Raw genomic sequence first — 21887 nt, forward strand, 5'->3', positions numbered from 1 at the left:
GATGGACCCATGGGATTGGACGCACAGATGCCCAACACAGTGATCAGCTCCTCCACAAGGCGGTCTTGTATCAGCTTTCCATCCTTCCCTCCCCTCATTCCTGCTCCCTGGGATCATATTCCAAAATAAACCTACATGTAAGCCTTTGTCTCAGGCTCTGTTTTCAGGGAACCCAGGCTAAGACAGCCCTTATAAGAATCACGAGGGAGGTACCATTATTACCCCTCCTCCACAGGGGAGGGACCCGGAGAAAGGTTTGATAACTTGCCAAAATCATATAGTGGATAAGGGTGGGGCCACTGAAACATTTAGGAAGGAAGGCAAGGGTATGAAATGCTCCTCTCTGGGAACAGGAGATTGGATTTACCAGGGATTTTTTTTTTTTTTTAAATTTTTGGCCTCATTACACAGCATGTTGGATCTTTGTTCCCCAACCAGGGATCAAACCTAGGCTCCCTGTAATGGAAGCATGGAGTCCTAACCACTGGACCACCAGGCAGTCCCCTTACCGGGAAACTGTAATAGAATTTCTGACGGTGTTTCATGCCCATTGAAGTTTGTAGACATGAATTTGAAGTGAATCTAGTCACCCAAGGGCTGGAATGTTCTCCAGCGATACTCAGGTGCTCTGACAGAGGACGGAGGGGCTGGAGTGGGCATGGTGGGAGGGCAGAGTGTGGGGGTTGGCCAGAGCAGGAAGCAGCTGGGAGCTGGGGTGGCCAGGGGTGGGTGCTTGGGCCCATATGGAGTATGGGCCCTGGGGCCCCAGGGCCTGGCATTGAATCCAGGCTCCATGGTTTACTCCCAGGGTGACTCACCTGACTTCTCAGCTGACTTCACAGCTAACCTGACTTCTCAGATTCCTCATCTGTAAAGCGGGAATAATGGGGTGACCGACATCCCAGAAGAGAAGTGATGAGACCTAATGCCTACGTGCCAGGCCCTGTGCTGAGTCCTCTTTCCAGCCGTTAACTTGCTAACCCTCACACGCCAATGAGGTGAGTGCCGTTAGAGCCACGGAGAAGAAAAAGTAGCCACTGAAAGTTAAATGACTTGCCTGGGGTCACAGCAGAGAGCACCAGACTCTGGACTGACTTGGAGTCTGCTCTTAGCCTCTCCTCCACCCAGCCTCCTGGGGCCCTGCTTCTGAAAGACATCACTGTCCTTAACCCTGGTGGGGACACAGTTGCCACTGCCTTGTTCCTCTTCCAGCCAGCTGGCCCTGGTGCTCTTCTGCTCCTGGGAGACTGGCTCCAGGCTTAGCCAGGCCAGGTCTCACTACTGACCCATAGCTGCCCTCCCTACCCCCTGCTGCCAACTGCTGGGGACATTTCAGGGGTCCACACTCGGGGTGGGGGGTTGGGTGGGGGAGGAGACACACCTTTCCCTTATGGAGCTTGGCGAGTGGGCTAGAGGGACATTTAGCCCTGTCCTGGGCCGACGGTGGGGAGCTCTGGTTTTCTGACCTTTGTGGCTGGCGGACCAGGGGAGCGGGGAGACTGCTGTGGCGGGATTCGTGGCTCCACCCTCCATGTCCCTAGGCCTGTGAGCTGGGGCCCATCCCCACCTCCCTTGCTTCCCAGCTGCATCGAGGAGTTTCCCAGGCTTGCAGTCCACGTGACCAGCGTCTCCCACTTCCTCCCTTTGGCCCCCTCCCCCTGCAGAGCCCAGGGCCTAGCCTGGCCCCCTGCCTGGACTCACAACGCCCCCCTCCCCAGGCCAGGCCTGAGCCCAAGATCTGGAAATGGGCTGGGAAAGGAAAGTCTTGGCATTTGGGGCCCAGCCTGGGGCTATCAGGGTGGATGGGGGTGGCGGATAGAGTCCAGGAAAGAAATGCAGAGGTGGAGAGAGGAGGAGGAGGAAACCTGGAGTCCCTGACTTTGGACACCTGGAACATCACCGCTTGTTTTCATTTGTTTACTGAGCACTTAGTCTGTGCCAGCCACTACCCTACCCTGCATTCCTTATCTCCACAGTCTCGCTTAGTCCTCACTGCAAGTCTATAAAGTAGATATTATGACCAGTTTACAAATAGGGAAACTGAGGCACGAAGTTAGAGGCCTAGGGGCACGTGGAATTGGCTGAGCTGGGATTTGAACCCAGCTCAATTTGTTTCTCCTATGCACAGGTGAAGAAGGGAACCCCAGGTGGCGGAGTGACCCAAGGGGCAGGGAGACCAGCGGTCCCAGAGCCCGAGAGTGAAGAATTTGTGCTATTTTTTTTTTTTTTTTTTTTTTTTTTAGGGCTGGCTCCTGGACCCTATGCAGGAGAAGTCACCCCCACTTGCTTCCAGCTTCCGGCCCCCCCAGGCACTCTCTTGCACCTCTGAGCCAGGGCTGGGGTCAGGATGGGGCCTGGGGGCCCCGGGTGGAGGTGCCAGCAGGGAGGCAGGCACCACAGGCCCGGATGACAGACACCAGAAGCCCTCCCTGAACAAAGGCTGGGTGGGAGGCGGCCTGGTGTGTCCCCACCCCCCCTCCCAGTGCGTGCTGAGCCAAGACCACAGTTAGCAAGGCGGGGCGAGCATGGCCAGGGCCGCGGCCGTCCTGCTGTCCCTCATTCTGCAGCTCACGAGCCGGACACTGGCCCAGGGGACCAGCAGAGGTAAGTTGGGGTGCTGAGGGTTTGGGGGCAGCCAGGTGGGACCTTACCTCTTGCTCAGCCCAGTCTGAGCGAACAGCTGGGCCGGGAGGAGGGCTGCCTCCCGGGGCCCTGCCTTGGGGTGTGTTCGCCTCTCCTGCCAGCCTGAGTCCTCCCCGTCGGTGGAGGAGCCAGCGTGGTGGCGGCAGGACGGAGGCTATGGCATGGGGTTCTGGGGTCCCGGAGCAGGAGGGGCTTCCTGCTCTGGCCTCGGGAGGAATTCCTGCAGGCAGCGGTGGGGGAGAGGCTGCCCTGGAATCTGGGAGTCTGAAGTTAATTATTTGTCTTGAGAACAGGAAAAAAAGGTCTGCCATGGGAACTGGCTTTGAGTGTCTGTGTCTGGCTTTCCTCCAGAAGGACCGGCAGGAATAGAGGGGTCAGTGTGAGGATTGTGTTGTGTGGGGGGGTGGGGAAGGGAGGGGAGCTGAGGACAGTTCCATTGTGAGCAGTCAGGCTTTAAACAACAACCAGGAGCTCTTCTCTGCAGGTCTCTCCAAGTGAAGGGCTGGCCAGATCTTCCCTGAGAATCCCAGAGGACCCCAAGTTCTCCCGACCGTGTTTGCTTAAGCAGGCCTGGGGGCAGGCAGTGGCCTGAAAGGAGAAATCATGGGGCATGGGGTGTAGAGCTGGGGTGGAGGGTATAAGATACCAGGACCCCACCCTTGGCCACCCTTCATGGGGCTGGGAAGGGAGCTAGGTACCACACCAGGACAGAGAGCCATTCCAAGTGACGACACCCTGCCCAAGGTGTGGGTGTCGGGGGGTAAGAGAGTGGGCTGAAAAGATGATGGCACTTGGGAAAGGTCACATTTGGACTTGCTGCTGGGCACCTTCAGATGTAGGATTTAAAGCGACTGCCAGGAGGAGAGGAGCAGCTGGAGGCAGGGAGACTTCAGCCTCCAGAGTGGAGATAGAAGGGAGAGGAGCAGAGCTGGGGAGATGGGGTGGGGGGATAACTGGCTGAGACCAGAGACTGATGGGGTTTGGGAGGGGTACCAAGAGGGCAGCTGAGCCCCAGATTTCTAGGTAGGTGGGGGTGGCACCTAGCTTCCCACGTGGCGCTCATGGTAAGGAACCTGCCTGCCAATGCAGGAGACCTAAGAGATGCAGGTTCAGTCCCTGGGTCGGGAAGATCTCCTGGAGGAAGAAATGGCAACCCACTCCAGTGTTCTTGCCTGGAGAATCCCATGGACAGAGGAACCTGGTGGGCTACAGTCCATGGGGTCACAAAGTCGGGCACGACCAAAGCAACCTAGCACATACCACAAGGGTGACTTTAATCAAGCTAAGGAACTCAGGACAAAGTAGGTTTGGACAAAAGGAGGCAGTTTAGGTTTTGGACTAGAATCTCCAACCCACTTTGGCGGAGGCAGTCAGGGGGCTGGGGAGTGAGTGACATTGTGCCCTTGCTTCACTGGACTAGTGTTCACCAGAAACCCTTTCAGCCGCCCAGGCCAGCCTCACTGATGAGACGCCTCTGCGGAAGGACTCTTCCCTCTCCCTCCTCCCCTTCCTCCTCACCCCCCTCCTGCTCCAGACCCTCTGCTCCCCTGCCCACCTCACCCAGAGGAGGGATGATGTTTGGGAACCAAGCCTGGAGTCAGATGATCCCCATCCACATAGTCTTTATTTTCCTGACTTCGGAATAGAGATCAAAGTGAGGTGAAAGTGGCCTTCCCCAGCCTCTCCGAGGACCCAGTGTCATCTAGAACGCAGGACAGGCTGTCTTCATTCCGATGGAGCTTTGAAAGCTAGTAGGGGCCCTGCCAGCACTTTCCCCAAACCCTTCAAGAAATGCAGCTACATCCTGCTTTCTGGAGCCCATTCTGCCCAGTGTGGGCCGCTAGGCTGCTCTGCCACATGCCTGGAAAAGAGTGGCAAGGCTTGGGCATGGCAGCACGGGGAAGAGATGCCCATCACTGTGCCCAGAAGCGGTGTCCTTTCTGAAGGTGAAACCGAGCAGATGGAGGTGGGGTTTGCTCACAGACCCCAGGTGCCTGAAAGCAGACCCATCTTTCAATGATTTGTCTCCCTCTCTTGCTGACTGTGCTGACTTGTGGGCCCTTCCAGCATGACATGTCAGTTCCCCAAGCCATCCCTGGCCAAGACCCTGGTGTGAATGAGGCTGGATGACCCTGGCATGTCCCCTGTGGCTGGGGACCCCTGCAAAGTCAGAGCAGGCTACAGGGAAACCTTGTCTATATCCTCCCCCAAGCTCCCAGTGAGCTGGGATCCCTGGGGCTTATACCTGCCTGAGGTTCTTATTACTGTTGTTCAGTCAGTAAGTTGTGTCTGACTCTTTGATACCCCATGGACTGCAGTACACCAGGCTTCCCTGTCCTTCACTATCTCCCAGAATTTGCTCAAACTCATGTCCATTGAGTCGGTGATGCCATCCAACCATCTCATGCTCTGCCACCCTCTGCTCCTTTTGCTTTCAATCTTTCCCAGCATCAGTGTCTTTTCCAATGAGTCGCCTCTTCTCATCAGGTGGCCAAATTATTGGAACTTAGCTTCAGCATCAGTTTTTCCAGTGAATATTCAGGGTTGATTTCCTTTAGGATTGACTGTTTTGATCTCCTTGCTGTCCAAGGGACTCTCAAGAGTTTTCCCAGCCTCACATTTCAAAAACACGGATTCTTCGGTGCTCAGCCTTCTTTATTGTCCAGCTCTCACATCCATACACAGCTACTAGGAAAACCATAACTTTGGCTATACAGACTATTTTTTTAGCAAAGTGATGCCTTTGTTTTTAATACGCTGTCTAGGTTTTTCATAGCTTAACTTGGGAAAACTGGTCTGGGTCACTTGTCCACCCAGGGCACCCTCCTCCTCCTGGCTTTCACTCCAGCCCCTCACAGACCATCTCTCCTTCCCAGGACGGTGGGTTTGGCAGGTGGACAAGGGTGGGGTATAGGACAGATATCATTGGGAAGACTAACCCAGGAAGCCTTGATAGCCCCTCACCCATAGGCCCTCCCTGGATTCTTGTGCCTTCAGGTGGGGCCATCTCCAGGGAGCCCCTTGGCCTTGCTGACGTCCACGACTACCAGTCAGAGGGGCCAGCCCACTCCTCAGCCCCTGCTGGGCCCCCCGAGGAACGGTGGCGCCCCCTGGAGGAGCTGCTGGAAAGGCTGGAGGCTGAGGTCACGGAGCTCAGAGAACAGGTACCATTGAAGGCGGTGGGTATGCAAGGGGCAGGGCAGGCCTGGTGTAGTGGGAAGAAAGGAGGGAAGGGGAGCCTGTGGGACCCAGAAATGGAGTTTTGTTTTAAATAAACATAGAAAGGCTCTTCTCTGAACAGTTAACATCGGTTCTTTCTTACAAGAGAAGGACCTCCAGGTATTTGTCAACCAGATTTTCATGTTCTTTCACTTATTTGGTGAACATTACGGAGTACCTACTTCATATAAGACATCGTCGGGGAAGATTTTGGATGGATAAAGGTCTTTAACTGTTGGGTAATGGGGACTGGGCCCCCTTTGGTCTAACGAAGAGGACTGGGGGCCCATGTTCCTCCGGGAGCCTGTCCAGACCCCAGGCTGTGAGAGCTGGTGCTGTCTGAGCGGGATGCTGCCCGGAGGTGGGCCCATCTCTGCTCTTCCTTCTCCTCCTGCCCTGGCTTTCATACCCTGCGGGAGACAGTGGGGGAGGCTGAACCAGTGCCTCCTACTCCCCCTTCCCCAGAACAAGGATCTGCAGGGCAGGGTGACGCAGCTGGAGTCCTGTGAGTGCCACCCGGCTTCCCCCCAGTGTTGGGGCTTGGGCCGGGCCTGGCCCGAGGGGGCTCGCTGGGAGCCAGATGCCTGCACAGTCTGTGTCTGCCAGGATGGGGCTGCAAACTGTGTCCCCAAACCCGGCCCGCCCCACTGCCATGGTGAGTGCCATCCGCCTGTCCGTGGGCACCACCCTGGGGCCTGGAGATGGCCCTGAGTGAGAGCACCATGTCCTCCCTAGGCTGCAGCCACAATGGTCAGGCCTATGGCAATGGGGAGACCTTCACCCCAGATGCCTGCACCACCTGCCGCTGCCTGGTGAGTTCTCGTGGACCCCTGGGATACCCCACCCCATCCCTCTCACCTCACCTGCCTGTCGCTGCAGCTGGTGTGCAGAATGTTTAGAAGAGGGTGTCTACCTGCCCTCCCCCCAAGCCTTGCCTCTGGCAGCCTTCAGTTGATTCGGAATTGTTGTGCTTTCTGGAGCTCAACCCCCACAACACACATAGAGGGGTTCCTGTCCTCCTGTACCCGCTCCTCACCTGTGCACCCTCAGTGTCCCCCACTCATGCGTCTGTCCCTGTCATCTACCTGCCTCTTCTCCCTCACTTGGCTCCACCTTCCTCCAGCCTTCCCTTCTTCACCCCTCCATTGAGGAAGCTCTCGGTTCCCTTCCCAGGATCTCCCCACTCTGGAGATGTGGCTGGCTCTTGAAAGCACTGGTTTCTGAGGGTTGAGAGTGGCAGGAGATGATGGGGTGGGGCAGGGAAGGACGTCCCTTTTCTGCCCTTGGGCCAAAGGTAGCCTGCAGACTCTGAGCCCGCTCAGCCTCTTGCTCCTCCAGTGGGTCCCAGCTTAGGGGGAGGTTTCAGTTCTGGAGCACCACCCTCCAGAGTTCCATCACCTGCTTCCCCACAGGACGGTGCTGTAACTTGCACCCAGAAGCCATGCCCAAGAGGACCCTGCCCAGAGCTGGGAGCGTGCTGCCCACACTGTGAGCTTGCTTAGCTTCCTGTCCGCCCCAGCCCCACCTTCCACACTGGTTCTGGGGCCCCCAAGCCTGGCCTGCCCCCCACCAGGTGCCCAGAGGGTGCCCGCCCACTTGCTCCAGTTTAGGGAGTTTCAAAGCAAAGTGCAAGTGAGCAAATGCTGCCTCTGGCCAGGGACTGAGCCAAAGGCTTGACATGATCTTCTCCCTTCCCTCCAGGAGCTTCTAATCTAGTGAGAAGATGAATTACTATAGCTAGTGTAATACAAGGTTTAAGAGCCAGTGAACAGATTAAGAGGAAGCAGAGAAAGGTAGTAAGAGGCTGGTTGCCAGAGGAGAGGGCAGGAAAGCAGGGAGGGCTCCATGGACAACGGGTCATCCAAGCTGGGTCTTCGAGGAAGAGTGGGGTTTCCTCAGAAAGAGGGTCCTCTGTGCACCAGAATGCGGAGACGTGTGTCACAGCAAATCAGCCTGGGAAAGCCAGTGGGAACAGGCTGCTACAAGCCTTGCAGTTTGGACTTTCTTCTGTGGACAATGGGAGCCGTTGAAGGCTGCAGAGCTGGCGTGTGGCGTGTTCCAAGAGGCATTTTTGGAATATTCATCTGGTATGGGCTAGATGCAGGAAGACCAGGTGGGGGTTATGGCATGCCCAGTGGTCTGGGCACGGAGCCAGGGATGACAGTGGGCTGCAGAAGGAGGGTTGTTTCTAAGGAACATGGTTGTGTCCCATGGAACAGTGGACTCCAAGCTTAGGAGACAAGGAAGGCCGTGGGCCAGTCACATGAAGAGAGCTGGGCGGAAGTGGAGGCAGTGACTGCTGAGAAGTGTTACTAGCTCATAGGAAGATAAGGTTTCCAGGTTCAGCAAATAAAAACAGGATGCCCTGTTATATTTGAATTTTAGATAAATAATACATATTTTTTAAGTATGTCTGGTACAATATTTGAGGTATACTTATACTAAAAAAATTATGTGTTGTTCATCTGAAATTCCCATTTAACTGGGTGTCCTATATTTTATCTGACAACTGTAAGAATGGTAGCTGGTAGTTTGAAAGGTGGGACAGGGGCCCAGGCACTGGTTGAGGTCTGGCAATGTAGCCTGAGAGTTTTGGCCAAGATGAGATGAAGAGTAATGTCCTTGGAGTCATTGGATCTCAGCGAAAAGGGACACACACAGAGACACACACACATGCGCACGCACGTACACACACATAACTTGTAAGATAAATGATGCCTCAGGGCCATTTCTAGCCCATATGATGTCTTAGAGAGTTGACTCATTTGAAAAGACCCTGATGCTGGAAAAGATTGAAGGCAGAAGGAAAAGGGGACGACAAGATAGTTGGATGGCATCACCAACTCAATGGACATGAGTTTGAGTAAACTCTAGGAGTTGGTGATGGACAGGGAGGCCTGGTGTGCTGCAGTCCATGAGGTTGCAAAGAGTCAGACACGACTGACTGACTGAACTGAACTGATGATATCTTTGGTGAAATTTAAAAAAAAAGTCACTCTTGCCTCACTGCTTCCGTGTGTAAAATCATGGACCTACTGATATTAGAGTCAGACACTACACTGCCATCTGCTGAAATGTTGTAGTAAATATACAAATCTGATTCTCACCTGAACAGTGCCCCTTTGATGTGGTGTCCTTGTCTTTTGCCCCAATTCTCTGGGTCCTTTACTTGGGGGACTGGCCATGGTTTTGCAGGCTGCCCTGGAGGCCACAGGGATGGGGAAACGTGGCAATTGGAGCGCTGTGTTATCTGCACCTGCCAGGTAAGGGAATCAGCACCTGGCCCAGCTACCACCTACGTCCCTGCTGTCCAGCATACCCCAGGCCTGGCAGTGCCAAGCCTGATCTGGGGGCCAGGCAGGGCTGCTGCTGCCACCCTGGCACTGAGCCCTGGAGCTGTCTAGGCCTCCACTTGGCTAGGGCAGTGGAGAAGAAAGGAGGGCTCAGAGTCTGTCCCGCAGGCAGGGACAGTGCGGTGCCAGGGGCCCTCATGCTCAGAGCTGAACTGCCTGGAGAGCTACACCCCACCTGGGGAGTGCTGCCCCGTCTGCCGGCCAGGTGACCTGCCCCTCTCCTGCCCATCCCGCCCCACATCCCGATCTCAGCCCCAGAGGGTTCCGTACCTACTTGGGGTCATGCCTTCCCCTGGGTGATGGCCACCTACCTTGCTCTCTGCTGACCGGCCCGTCTTTCTGGCAATCCTCCCCAGGCTGTGAGTATGAGGGGCAGCTTTACGAGGAAGGGGCCAACTTCCTGTACAACTCCAACCCTTGTCTCCAGTGCTCATGCCTGGTGAGTCCCCCACACCTTTGCCCAGGCCCTGCTCCTCCTGGGATGCCCGCGCCTGCCCCGGCCCGCAAATGCCACTCTTTCAGCCCCTCGCATACCTCCTGAGGCCTGGTGCCAGAGAGATCCTCCCTCCAGCCCCGCCCTGTGGCCCAGCCTGCTCTCTCTGGGAGCCAGAGCCGGAGGCAGCACAACTGTGGGTGTGTTACAGAGGAGCCTGGTTCACTGCGTGCCCATGAAGTGCCCGCCCATCCCCTGCCCCAAGCCAGTCCTGAGGCCTGGGCACTGCTGCCCGACCTGCCAAGGTGAGAGCCCCTGCCCCTTCCCTGGTGGAGCTCCACGCCTGTCAGGGGCTGTTAGGCCATTTTGTCAAGCCAGAGCCCACTCTGCAGACCCCTGACCTGGGGGTTCCGTCAGCGGGGGAGCCGCGCCTGACCACACTGGTCCAAGTTCTGCCCTTGACACTAGTGCTTGTGTGCCTCCGAGGGAGTTACTCCGTGCCTCAGTCCCCCGTTTGTAAGAGGGGGATAATGATACTGTATACCTCAATAAACATTGACTATTACCTGCTTTGTGCAAAAACACCCGGTGGACCCTCGAGGCACACCACTAGAAGGCGACACTGAGTCACAAACCAGGATTATTGCAAAAGTGGGATTAGATTACAGATACTATGGAAACTCAGAGGAAGGAGACCTAGTGGAGACCTAGTCCAACCTGGGCACAGAAGGGAGGGCGTCCTGGGGGTGGTGGGTCCTAACTGAACCTCAGGGCTAAAGAGCAGTTCTTTAGGTGAAGGGCAGAGGGCATGCCAGGAAGAGAGGGCAGGTTGGGACTGACACTCCATGTGAGGTGGGCGTGTGTTGATTGGGAAGGTGCAGGCTGGTGGGCGTGGCTTACACTGAGAGGTGGGGAGGGGCCAGAGGCAGGTGGGCGTGGCCATGCTGGCCCTGGAAGACTAGGAAAGTCAGGTTAAGGAGCTTGGGCTTGACCCTGCCTGGGGTGCTGGAGAGCTGGGGCGAGGGGTCCAGGCAGAGGCAGGCTCTGGTGGGGTTTAGGCTCTGAAGAGGACCCTCAGAGAGTAAGTGGAGGAGGGAGGGTCTGGCTGAAATTTCCACCAGGCCTCCTTTCTGCCTGTCTCCCCTAGCTCAAGGCTGCACAGAAGATGGTTCTCACTGGGAGCATGGCCAAGAGTGGACCACCCCTGGGGACCCCTGCCGGATCTGCCAGTGCCTGGTGAGTCCCCATGCTGCTCCCGTGTTGCCCCCACCATTCCCCGACCCCAGGTCACCCAGATTCATCCCTTCACTCCACTGAACACATCCCAGAAGGCACCGTGAGGGACAAGAGATGGAGGAGACCTAATTCTGGAGGCCTGAGGTTGGGGAAGGGGTCGCGCCCCGTATGTCCAGTTCCAAGCACAGTAGGTGGGCAGCATGTTTGTGAACCCAAACCAAGGCGCTTCAGGTTACAGGAGGAGTGAGGCTGGGCAGGCAGGATGTGACGGGGGCACAAGCTCCAGGGAGGGAGAAACACAGGTCGCCTGAGACGTCCGGAGCTTGCTGTCTGAGCGGGAGCCACTCCATGTGGACACTGAGCCCTCGAAACATGACCGTACCATTTGAAACGGGCTTTAAGGGTAGACTCTGCACTGGATTTCAAAGACGGATTACGAGAGGAAGGAACATAAAATGTCTTATTAACACTTCACATTAATTACATGTTGAAATAACTTTTTGGATATATTGGTTTGAGTGGAATATAATGTTAACATTTAGTTCCATCTGATTCTTTTTCTTTTTGAATTTTGACTACCAGGGAATTTTAAATGACATATGTGGTTGGTGTTATATTTCTATTGGGCAGCTCATTTCTAGAAAAACTTCGGAGTGGGGTGGTGTTTACTTAGGTCTGAATGAGTGAGTAAGATTTGAGCAGGGAGGAATGGGAGGACACTCCAGGTGCTATAGACTGACTATCTGTGTGCCCCCTTAAATTCATATGTGGAAATTCTAACCCCTAAATGATGGTATTAGGAGGTGGGGCCTTTGGGCGGTGATTAGGTCTAGAGGGTAGAGCCTTCATGAATGGGATTTTGTTGTGGTTCAGTTGCTCAGTCTTGTCTGACTCTCTGTGACCCCATGCACCGCAGCACACCAGGCTTCCCCGTCCATCACCATATCCCAGAGCTTGCTCTAACTCATGTCCATCGAGTCGATGATGCCATCCAACCATTTTGTCCTCTGTCATCCCCTTCTTCTCCTGTCTCCAATCTTTCCCAACATCAGGGTCTTTTCTAAAGAGTCGGCTCTTCACATCAGGTGGCCAAAATACTGGAGCTTCAGCTTCAGCATCAGTCCTTCCAATGAATATTCAAGACTGATCTCCTTTAGGATGGACTGGTTAGATCTCCTTGCAGTCCAAGGGACTCTCAAGAGTCTTCTCCAACACCACAGTTCAAAAGCGTCAATTCTTCAGTGCTCAGCCTTCTTTATGGTCCAACTCTCACATTCATACATGACTACTGGAAAAACCATAGCTTTGACTAGACGGACTTTTGTTGGCAAAGTAATGAATGGGATTAGTGCCTTTATTAAAAAAAAAAAAAAGACCCCAGAGGGATTTCCCTGGTGGTCCTGTGGTTGACTCCGCACTTCCACTGCATGGGGCACAGGTTTGATCCCTGGTCGGGGAACTAAGATTGTGTGTGCCATGGAGCACAGCAAGTGCAGCCAAAAATTAAAAAAAAAGACTCCAGAGAGCTGTCTTGCCCCTTTCACCATGTGGGGGACACAAGCAAGAAGACAGCCATCTATGAAGCAGGACTGGGAATACCCCTGGAGGAGGGCGTGGCAACCCACTCCAGTATTCTTGCCTGGAGAAGCCCATGGACAGAGGAGCCTGATAAGCTGCAGTCCGTAGCATCTCTAAGAGTTGTACATGACAGAAGCAACTTCGCAGGCACTCGTGCTTAAAGCAGGAAGGCCTCTCACCAGACACTGGAACTCCTAGCACCTTTATTTTTAACTCCCTGTCCTCCCAAACAGTGACAACTAAAATTTTTGTTGTTTATAAGCCACCCAAACTACAGGATTTTTATTACAGTAGCCTGAATGGACTAAGACACCAGATATAGGGAAGAGTCAGGGCAAAGCCTTGGGGAGAAAGGCAGGGACATGAAGACCTAACGTCCAGGCAGGGTACATGCCAAGGAGGGCTGTGATTCAGAGGGCTGAAGCCAGAGCCACAGAGCTTCCTGACAGCTCACCAAGGACGAAGGACTCCACTGTGAAGGCCAGAGTGCACCCACCCCTTGTTACCATGTGCTTCCCCTCTCTGTTCACACTGACACCCCACATCCCCACCCCACCTGTGAGAGAGTCTCTGGCTGCCCAGACACTTATGGGGCTGGAGGTAGCAAGCTCAGGTATAGATGTGAACTCCAGGGACTGGGTCTGTCTGGGAAAGACCATGGGGAGTTGTAGCAGCTAAGAGTTTATTAAGTGTCAGCTTCCAGAGGTGGATGCCACACCACACATCTATCTCATCCCCATTCAAGGACATGAGGCAGGACTATTATTGTCTCTTTAAAAATTTTTTTTATTTTATTATTTTAAAAAGTTCCGCATTGGAGTTAATTGCTTTACAACGTTGTGTTGGTTTCTGTCATACAACAAAGTGAATCAGCTATCAGTTCAGTCACTCAGTCATGTCCAACTCTTTGCGACCCCATGGACTACAGCAAGCCAGGCTTTCCTGTCCATCACCAACTCCTGGAGCTTACTCATGTCCATCGAGTCGGTCATGCCATCCAAAATCTCATCCTCTGTCATCCTCTTCTCCTCCTGCCTTCAATCTTTCCCAGCATCAGGGTCTTTTCCAATTAGTCAGTTCTTCCCATCAGGTGGCCAAAGTATTGGAGTTTCAGCTTCAGCATCAGTCCTTTCAATGAATATTCAAGACTGATTTCCTTTAGGATGGACTGGTTGGATCTTCTTGCAGTCCAAGGGGCTCTCAAGAGTCTTTTCCAACACCACAGTTCAAAAGCATTGATTCTTCAGGGCTTAAGTTTCCTTATGGTCCAACTCTCACATCCATACATGACCACTGGAAAAACCATAACTTTGACTAGACTAGAATCAGTTATACGTATATACATATCGCCTCCCTCCTGAGCCTCTTTCCCACCCCTCAGCCCCACCCCACCCCCCTAGGTCATCACAGAGCACTGAGCTGAGCTCCCTACGCTATTGCAGCAGCTTCCCACCAGCTAGCTATTTACATGTGGTAGTGTATACATCTCAGTGCTACTCTCCCAGCTCATGCCATCCTCCCCTCCCCCACCCCGTGCTGTAGGTCCGTTCTCTACGTCTGCGTCTCTCTTCCTGCAGATAGGATCATTCTCTGTTTTTCCAGATGAGTAAACGGAGTCACAGAGAACTTTAGGTGACACACCAGGTTATCCATCTGTATTTGTTTCTAGGGCTGCAGTAACAAAGTGCCACAAACAGAATAGCTTAAACAACATAAATTGGTCCTCTCATGGTTCTGGAGGCAGAAGTCCAAGATCGAGGTGCTGGCAGGGTTGGTTCTGACTGAAAACTGTCAGGGAGACTGTTCCAGGCCCCTCTCCAGCTCTGGTGGCTGGCTGGCAATCCTTGGCATCCCATGGCTTCTGCCTTCGTCTCCACATGCTGTTCTCCCTGTGTGTATCTGTGTCCAAATTTCCCCTTTTTAAGAGGACACCAGTCACTGGATCAGGGGCCACCCCCTTCCAGTCTCACCTCATCTTATGTGATTACATCTGCTATGACTCTATTTCCAAATAAGATCACATTCTGAGGGGGTTAGGACTGCAACACAAGAATATGAAGGGGGACACAATTTGCTCATAACAACATCTAGTAAATGGATAGCTGGGACTTGAAGGCTGTTTCTGCTACCTGGCTGCGCTCTCATGGCCCCTTCCTCTGACCCCACAGGAGGGCCACATCCAGTGCCGCCAGCGAGAATGTGCCAGTCTCTGCCCATACCCTGCCCGGCCCCTCCCGGGCACCTGCTGCCCTGTGTGTGATGGTGAGTCAGCAAGTGGTAGGGGGATCAGAAAGCGGATCATGGGCTTCCTGAGAAGACCAGGACACTGACTGGCATGCGGCCCTGAGGAGGGTCTGAGGCACCGTCTTCCCAACAGGCTGTTTCCTAAACGGGCGGGACTACCGCAGCGGGGAGCCTGTGGGCTCGGGGGACCCCTGCTCGCACTGCCGTTGTGCCGTGAGTGTGGCTGCCCGGCAGGGAGGGCCTGGCATCTGGGCCTGCCTCTCGCATGCTGACCAGGCCCTGTTGGCAGAACGGGAGTGTCCAGTGTGAGCCTCCACCCTGCCCACCCACGCCCTGCAGACACCCAGGCAGGACCCCGGGGGAGTGCTGCCCTGTCTGTGACAGTGAGTGAGGGCTCCAGTCACCTGGGGGAGGGCTAGCCGCTGCCCCAGGAGAGGCTCTGGGTCTGGAGGTGGGGGTGGTTGCCTCCACTGAACCTACAGAAGCCCCCTTGAACCAACCTAAGCTCTGTCACCACGGGTGAGGGACAAGTTCTCCCCTCGCCTCATGGCATGCTGGGCACCTGGGGGCCAGCGGAGGCTGGCAGGCAGGGCTTCCTGGAGAACACGTGTGACTGTCCTATCAGATGCGGGGTGGAGGTCTCGGGTGTGGTGAGGCTTCCCCATCAGCCCCCAGCCCTGTCCCCCTGCCCCTCTGTCGTCCTGTCCAGGCTGTGAGTACCAGGGACACCAGTATCAGAACCAGGAAACCTTCCAGCTCCAAGAGAGTGGCCGCTGTGTCCGCTGCTCCTGCCAGGTAGGCAGTCCTGCTGTCTCACATCCCAGGTCTGTCTTGTCCCCTCAGGGCCTCTCACCCAGCCTCCCTCCTAGGCTGGCGAGGTCTTCTGCGAGGAGCATGAGTGCCCAGGCAAGCCCTGCACCCTGCCTGACTCTGGCCCCCAGCTCTGCTCAGGTGTGTGTACTGGGGGCCGGGGGGCAGACAACCATGAAAGGGTGCTGCTTGCAGTGACCAGGAGTGTTCCTTCACAGTAGGTGGGGGGCGCATCCCTAAGTCCACCAGCCATTCCAGAGTGGGTTCAGAGGCTGCTGTGAGGATGGTGAAGCTCGGATCCTGGGAAGGATCCTGGGTGGTCTGGGAAGGACAGGGATGGATGGAGGTGCCTGGGTTGCCATGGTGACAGCCATTCCCCACCTCACACCGCTGTAGTCTGCGTGCTTGATGGAGAGGAGTTTGCTGAGGGTGTCCAGTGGAAGCCTGATGGCCAGCCCTGCACAACCTGCTCCTGTCAAGCTGGGGTGCCTGTGTGTGGGACTTTGCTCTGCTCCCCAGCCCCATGCCAGCACCCCACCCAGCCCCCGGGTGAGTGCCCTGCCCCGAGCTAGCTTTCTCCCCCGTGCCTTGACCAGTTCACCTTGATGGGTAGGACTCTGACCCACCTGCCTTGCCCAGGTGCCTGCTGCCCCAGCTGTGAGGGCTGCACTTACCACGGCCAAGTGTACGCCAACGGGCAGAACTTCACAGATGCAGACCCGTGCCACACCTGCCGCTGCGAGGTACCTCCCCAGGCTTTCCGCTGCCCGGCTCAGCCCCTCCCGGGACCCACCACCATTGCCCTCTCACCTGCTTCCAGGATGGGACCGTGACGTGCTCCTTGGTCAACTGCCCTCCCACAACCTGTGCCAGGCCTCAGAGTGGACCCGGCCAGTGCTGCCCCAGGTGCCCAGGTATGTACTTACTGCTCCTGTGTGGCTCAGGAGGCCCTTGGCTCTAACACTCCACGGCCCCTTGGGTCCTTAGTGAAAGTGAAAGTCGCTCAGTCGTGTCCAGCTCTTTGCTACTACATGGACTCTACAGTCCATGGAATTCCCCAGGCCAGAATACTGGAGTGGGTAGCCTTTCCCTTCTCCAGGAGCTCTTCCCAACCCAAGGATTGAACCCAGGTCTCCAGTACTGCAGATGGATTCTTTACCAGCTGAGCCGCAAGGGAAGCCCAAGAATACTGGAGTGGGTAGCCTATCCCTTCTCCAGAAGATCTTCCTGACTCAGGAATCAAACCAGGGTCTCCTGCATTGCAGGCAGATTCTTTACCAACTGAGCTATCAGGGAAGCCCCCCCTGGGGCCTAACCCTAACTTTAAACAGCAATGGCCTTCTGAATTGTCTTCAGTCTGACATAGCTTGGAACTCTCTTGAACTCACAGAGCATGGGTGGGAGACACGGTAGACATCTGTTTGTCCCTTCCTGTTACTAAACCCACCCTTCTCTCCCATCTTATACTTCCTCATCCACTGCCCACACACCTGGATCCCCCCGTGTATCTACTTGTACAAGACTGATTCAGATGACAAGTGTTCAAGTTTTCTATACCTTAGGCTGGGAGCTGGGATGTGATGTGCTCTGATCCCTGCCCACATGGAGAGTGTGTAGGGCGAGAATCACAAATACAGGCAGGCACGTGCACAAGCCCTTCAGCTCTTCACCCTCAGAGGCACACATATCTGCCTGCAGGTAAAGAGACTACACACATACACACATAGGCGTGTGCTCGGAGAGATACCCTTGCGTGTGTACACAACCCCTCCTCCTCCTCTCCCTCCATGCGGACAGCTTCCAAGTGGCACTTCCACAGTGGCTCTGGACTCAAGGCGGGAGGGGCTATTGGCTTGCTCCTTGCACTGTCTCTGTGCCCCCGTCCTGCCCACCCCCACCCCACTGTGCAGACTGCGTCCTGGAGAAACAGGTGTTTGTGGATGGTGAGCGCTTCTCACACCCCCGAGACCCGTGCCAGGAATGCCAGTGCCAGGAAGGCCATGCTCGCTGCCAACCCCGGGTCTGCCCCCAGACCGCCTGTGCCCACCCGCTGCCTAGTGTCTGTTGCCAGAACAACTGCAATGGTGAGGCGAGCAGGATGGGGGGTGGTCTCTGTGATGGCTTGGCCTTTAGGGCTGGGGAAGGCCGCGTGCCCTGGAGGGAGAAAGGCCTCTCCCGGGCCTCTAGCTGCCCTCTCCTCCAGGTTGTGCCTTTGGAGGGAAAGAGTACCCCAACGGGGCTGACTTCCCCCACCCCTCTGACCCCTGCCGGCTGTGTCACTGTTTGGTGAGTCTAGTGTGGATGGGAGGAGGAGTCCGGGGAGGGAGGACAGGGCTTGGGGAGACCAGGAGAGGTCAGCCGAGGTCAGCCAAGGTCAGGGTGGGAAGGCATGGGGTCTCCTCCACCTCCTATGGCTAACTTGCCCTGGCCTGGTCCATCTGCAGGGAGGCAATGTGCAGTGCCTGGCGCGCCGCTGCCCGCCCCTGTCCTGCCCAGAGCCAGTCCTGTTGCCTGGAGAGTGCTGCCCACAGTGCCCAGGTAGGAGCTGCGCCCCTCGCCGCCTCTCCAGGGTGGATCCCCTCCGCAGCCTGTCCCCAGCCCCGCTGATGGAGGCTCTCCCCCGCAGCCGCCCCCTCCGGCTGCCCTCGGCTGGGGGGCTTGGTCCCCGCCCGCCACCAGGAGCACTTCTCCCCACCCGATGACCCCTGCCGCCGCTGCCTCTGCCTGGACGGCTCGGTGTCCTGCCAGCGACTGCCCTGCCCGCCCGCGCCCTGCACCCACCCGCGCCAGGGGCTCTGCTGCCCCTCCTGTGACGGTAATGCCCTGGCTGTCCCCCTCCCTACCCTGTCCCCCCTTCTTCTAACTCCACCCCACTCTTGGTGCCCCTCTTCCTCCACACCCCTCTTTGTCTCCAGGAGGGCGCCACCTCCTCTCCCCACTTCCTCCTGGCCCGCCCCTCCCATGTCGGGGTTCTCACTAAGAAAGTGGGGAAACAGTGCCCACCTGATCCACAGGGCCTGGGAGGTAATGTGCCTGGTACTCAGCAGGATGGAGGGTGGTCTCCGGGATGGCTTGGCCTTTAGGGCTGGGAGGGCAGCATGCCCTGGTAATGCGCCTGGTACTCCACGAGCCCCCAGCCCCTCTTCTGCGCCCCTAGGCTGCCTGTACCAGGGGAAGGAGTTCGCCAGCGGGGAGCGCTTCCCTTCGCCCACTGCCGGCTGTCACGTCTGCCTCTGCTGGGAGGGCAGCGTCAGCTGTGAGCCCAGGGCCTGTGCACCTGCACAGTGCCCCTTCCCTGCCCAGGGTGACTGCTGCCCTGCCTGTGACGGTGAGGGGCAGGGACTGGGGGGCGGGCTGGGAGGACGGGGTCAAAGTCTTCTTGACTGCCCAGCGTGCGTGCGAAGTCGTTTCAGTCGTGTCCGACTCTTTGTGACCCCATGGATTGTAGCCTGCCAGGCTTCTCTGTCCATGGGATTTTCCAGGCAAGAATACTGGAGTGGGTTGCCGTTTCCTTCTCCAGGGGATCTTCCCAACCCAGAGATCAAACCCAGGTCTCCTGCATTGCAGGCAGATTCTTTACCATCTGAGCCACGAGGGAAGCCCCTTTAGTGCCCTCCGTTCAGTCACTCAGTCATGTCCAACTCTTTGTGACCCCATGGACTGCAGCACTCCAGACTTGCCTGTCCATCACCAACTCCCAGAGCTTTCTCAAACTCATGTCCATCGAGTCGGTGATGCCATCCAATTTATTGCCCTAGTGTGGGTCAAATATATTTATTATTATAAGAAAAAAAGTCCTGGGCTAAATTCTAGGTGGATTTTCCCTATAGACTGGACAGGGGGCTTCTTTGCAGATCAAAGGGGAGAAAGTCTGTCCTTTGGCCAGTTCATCCATCCCACTGTGGCTCCCTACTGCCGGCACTGAGCCCTGCCCTTTGCCCCCAGGTCTTTGAGCCCTTGAGCTCAGGCCAGGTCCAAGCTTAGAGCCAGATGACCGGTCTCCTGTCTGATTTCTGCTCCTCCACCTTGGCCTCCCTGTCCTCTCTTGAAGGCTGTGAGTATCTGGGGGAGTCCTACCTGAGCGGCCAGGAGTTCCCGGATCCCCACGAGCCCTGCAACCTGTGTACCTGCCTCGGAGGCTTCGTGACCTGCGGCCGCCGGCCCTGTGAGCCCCTGGGCTGCAGCCACCCGCTCACCCAAGCTGGGCACTGCTGCCCGACCTGCCAGGGTAGACCTGCCCTCCACTGCCCCTGTCAGTGGGTCTGGTCACTGTCACCCTCCCCTGAGACGGCCTCATGGCCAGCCCACACCCGAGAGTCTCCTCTGGTTTCTCACCCCACACTTGGCCTCCTCTGGGTCTCTGCTGGCACCTCACACGGCCTGTTGAACTCACCAAATAAGCAGAAGGTCTGTGTGGCCAGATCTTCGCATCCTTCGGTTGTCTCCCTGCCTTCCTCAAACATGTCACGAGGCTCGAAGGCATTCAGTGACTCCACGGCCCTTGAATCGCCTAACACACCCAGCACCTTCCTTCCCTCCTGGCTTCCTTCATCCACCCTCCCGAGCCCAACCCACCTCTCACCTTCATTTCCAGGTGGCCCTCCCTCATATCCTCCTCCCACCCTGGTCTGTGGTCTATGATCTCACCCTCAGTACCCCCTGCTTCACACACACAAGTCTCTCCACCGTGGTCTGGCCGAAGTCTTTCCTCCCATCCCTCCCCTTCCCAGCCACTCACCTCTCCCTTTCTGACTCTTAGCTAAGCTTTGGTAGAGGACCCCAGGCCCGGTGTGTGTGTGTGCGTGTGTGGGTGGGTGGGTGGAGGGCTCCACTGACTGCAGCCACTTCCACTGCATTCCCGTTTCTGCCAGGATGCCTCTATCATGGGGTCACTGCTGCCCCTGGAGAGACCCTTCCTGACCCACTAGACCCCACCTGCTCGCTCTGCACCTGCCAGGTGAGGTGGCCCTCTGGGGGCTTGGGAACCCTTCATCCCTGATCCTCCTTTCTGGCCAGAAAAAAGGGCGTTCCTCCTCCCGGGCTACACTCTGCCTGTGATGTCCACTGGGGCCAGGACTGGTCTCCTGGGCCCGGGGGCGGGGGTCAGTACGGGTACCCCCACGGGGGGCCGTGTGCAGCCCTGTTTGAGGGTGTGATGCACGGGAGTCGGGACGTGGCCAGGCGGCCTCTCTCCCCCAGGAAGGTTCCATGCGCTGCCGGAAGAAGCCGTGTCCTCCGGCTCTCTGCCCTCGCCCCCCTGCAGGACCCTGCTTCTGCCCCATTTGCGCACATGCCTGCCCCCTCCTCCCTCCCTCTCTGCCAGGCCTGAGCTGGGACGGCCCCGCAGCCTCACCCAGGGACCTTGTCGCCCACAGGCTGCCTCTCTCCGGGTCAGGAGTACCAGGGCGGGGAGGAGTTTGAGGGGCCCGCAGGCAGCTGTGAGCGGTGTCGCTGTGAGGTGTGGCAGGGAGGTGGCCGAGGGGCTGGGGGCGGCGGGAGCAAGTCACTGAGCGTGCCTCTCCCGCAGGCCGGCCAGGTCAGCTGTGTGCGGCAGCCCTGCCCGCCCCTGTCCTGCCCACTCCAGGTCACGGAGCAGGGGAGCTGCTGTCCTCGCTGCAGAGGTACGCCTGGTGGATGGGGAGCTGCCCCCTTGTGTCCGTTGCTGGGTCCCGTGTCCCTCCATCTGCCCCACCTCCCTCCCCTCCAGCCTTCCCACCTCCCTGTCCACCCATCTGGCCTTCCCACACCTCAGGCCTTGAGCTCTCACCATGCCCACCTTCATCTCTTCCTTCCTGTTCCTGCCCCTGGCCTGCCCAGCCCATTTCTCCTTCTAGACTCTTACTGGAATCTCCTATCCTGTTCCTAACCACACACCATTCATATTGGTTCAGTTCAGTCGCTCAGTCATGTCCGACTCTTTGCAACCCCAGGGACTGCAACACGCCAGGCTTCCCTGTCCATCACCAACTCCCAGAGTTTACTCAGACTCATGTCCATTGAGTCGGTCATGCCATCCAACCATCTTGTCCTCTGTCATCCCCTTCTCCTCCCGCCTTCAATCTCTCCCAGCACCGGGGTCTTTTCCAATAAGTCAGTTCTTCCAAGCAGGTGGCCAAAGTATTGGAGTTTCAGCTTCAGCATCAGTCCTTCCAATAAATATTCAGGATTGATTTCCAGGCTGTCACTGTTTCCATTGTTTCCCCATCTATTTGCCATGAAGTGATGGGACCAGATGCCATGATCTTAGTTTTCTGAATGCTGAGTTTTAAGCCAACTTTTTCACTCTCCTTTTTCACTTTCATCAAGAGGCTCTTTAGTTCTTCTTCACTTTCTGCCATAAGTGTGGGGTCATCTGCATATCTGAGGTTGTT

At 56.4% G+C, this 21887-nt stretch overlaps 1 protein-coding gene across 1 annotated transcript in view; it reads left to right on the forward strand.

The window, feature by feature from the left end:
- The first annotated feature begins 2525 nt into the window (after positions 1-2525).
- KCP (kielin cysteine rich BMP regulator) overlaps positions 2526-21887 on the forward strand; it is a 29028-nt gene continuing 9666 nt past the window's right edge. Inside the window, exons 1-26 of the mRNA XM_070475316.1 lie at positions 2526-2604; positions 5641-5807; positions 6328-6517; positions 6598-6674; positions 7275-7355; positions 9568-9654; positions 9860-9953; positions 10796-10884; positions 14631-14724; positions 14840-14919; positions 14996-15089; positions 15416-15501; positions 15576-15657; positions 15913-16065; positions 16156-16259; positions 16337-16430; positions 17427-17600; positions 17720-17802; positions 17961-18060; positions 18143-18331; positions 18674-18844; positions 19568-19744; positions 20388-20473; positions 20716-20800; positions 20892-20974; positions 21044-21137. Coding sequence (XP_070331417.1) covers positions 2526-2604; positions 5641-5807; positions 6328-6517; positions 6598-6674; positions 7275-7355; positions 9568-9654; positions 9860-9953; positions 10796-10884; positions 14631-14724; positions 14840-14919; positions 14996-15089; positions 15416-15501; positions 15576-15657; positions 15913-16065; positions 16156-16259; positions 16337-16430; positions 17427-17600; positions 17720-17802; positions 17961-18060; positions 18143-18331; positions 18674-18844; positions 19568-19744; positions 20388-20473; positions 20716-20800; positions 20892-20974; positions 21044-21137 — 2893 coding nt within the window. The remainder of the gene's footprint in view (positions 2605-5640; positions 5808-6327; positions 6518-6597; positions 6675-7274; positions 7356-9567; positions 9655-9859; positions 9954-10795; positions 10885-14630; positions 14725-14839; positions 14920-14995; positions 15090-15415; positions 15502-15575; positions 15658-15912; positions 16066-16155; positions 16260-16336; positions 16431-17426; positions 17601-17719; positions 17803-17960; positions 18061-18142; positions 18332-18673; positions 18845-19567; positions 19745-20387; positions 20474-20715; positions 20801-20891; positions 20975-21043; positions 21138-21887) is intronic.

Source organism: Odocoileus virginianus, chromosome 1 (genome assembly GCF_023699985.2).
Source record: "Odocoileus virginianus isolate 20LAN1187 ecotype Illinois chromosome 1, Ovbor_1.2, whole genome shotgun sequence".
Taxonomy (NCBI): Eukaryota; Metazoa; Chordata; class Mammalia; order Artiodactyla; family Cervidae; genus Odocoileus; species Odocoileus virginianus.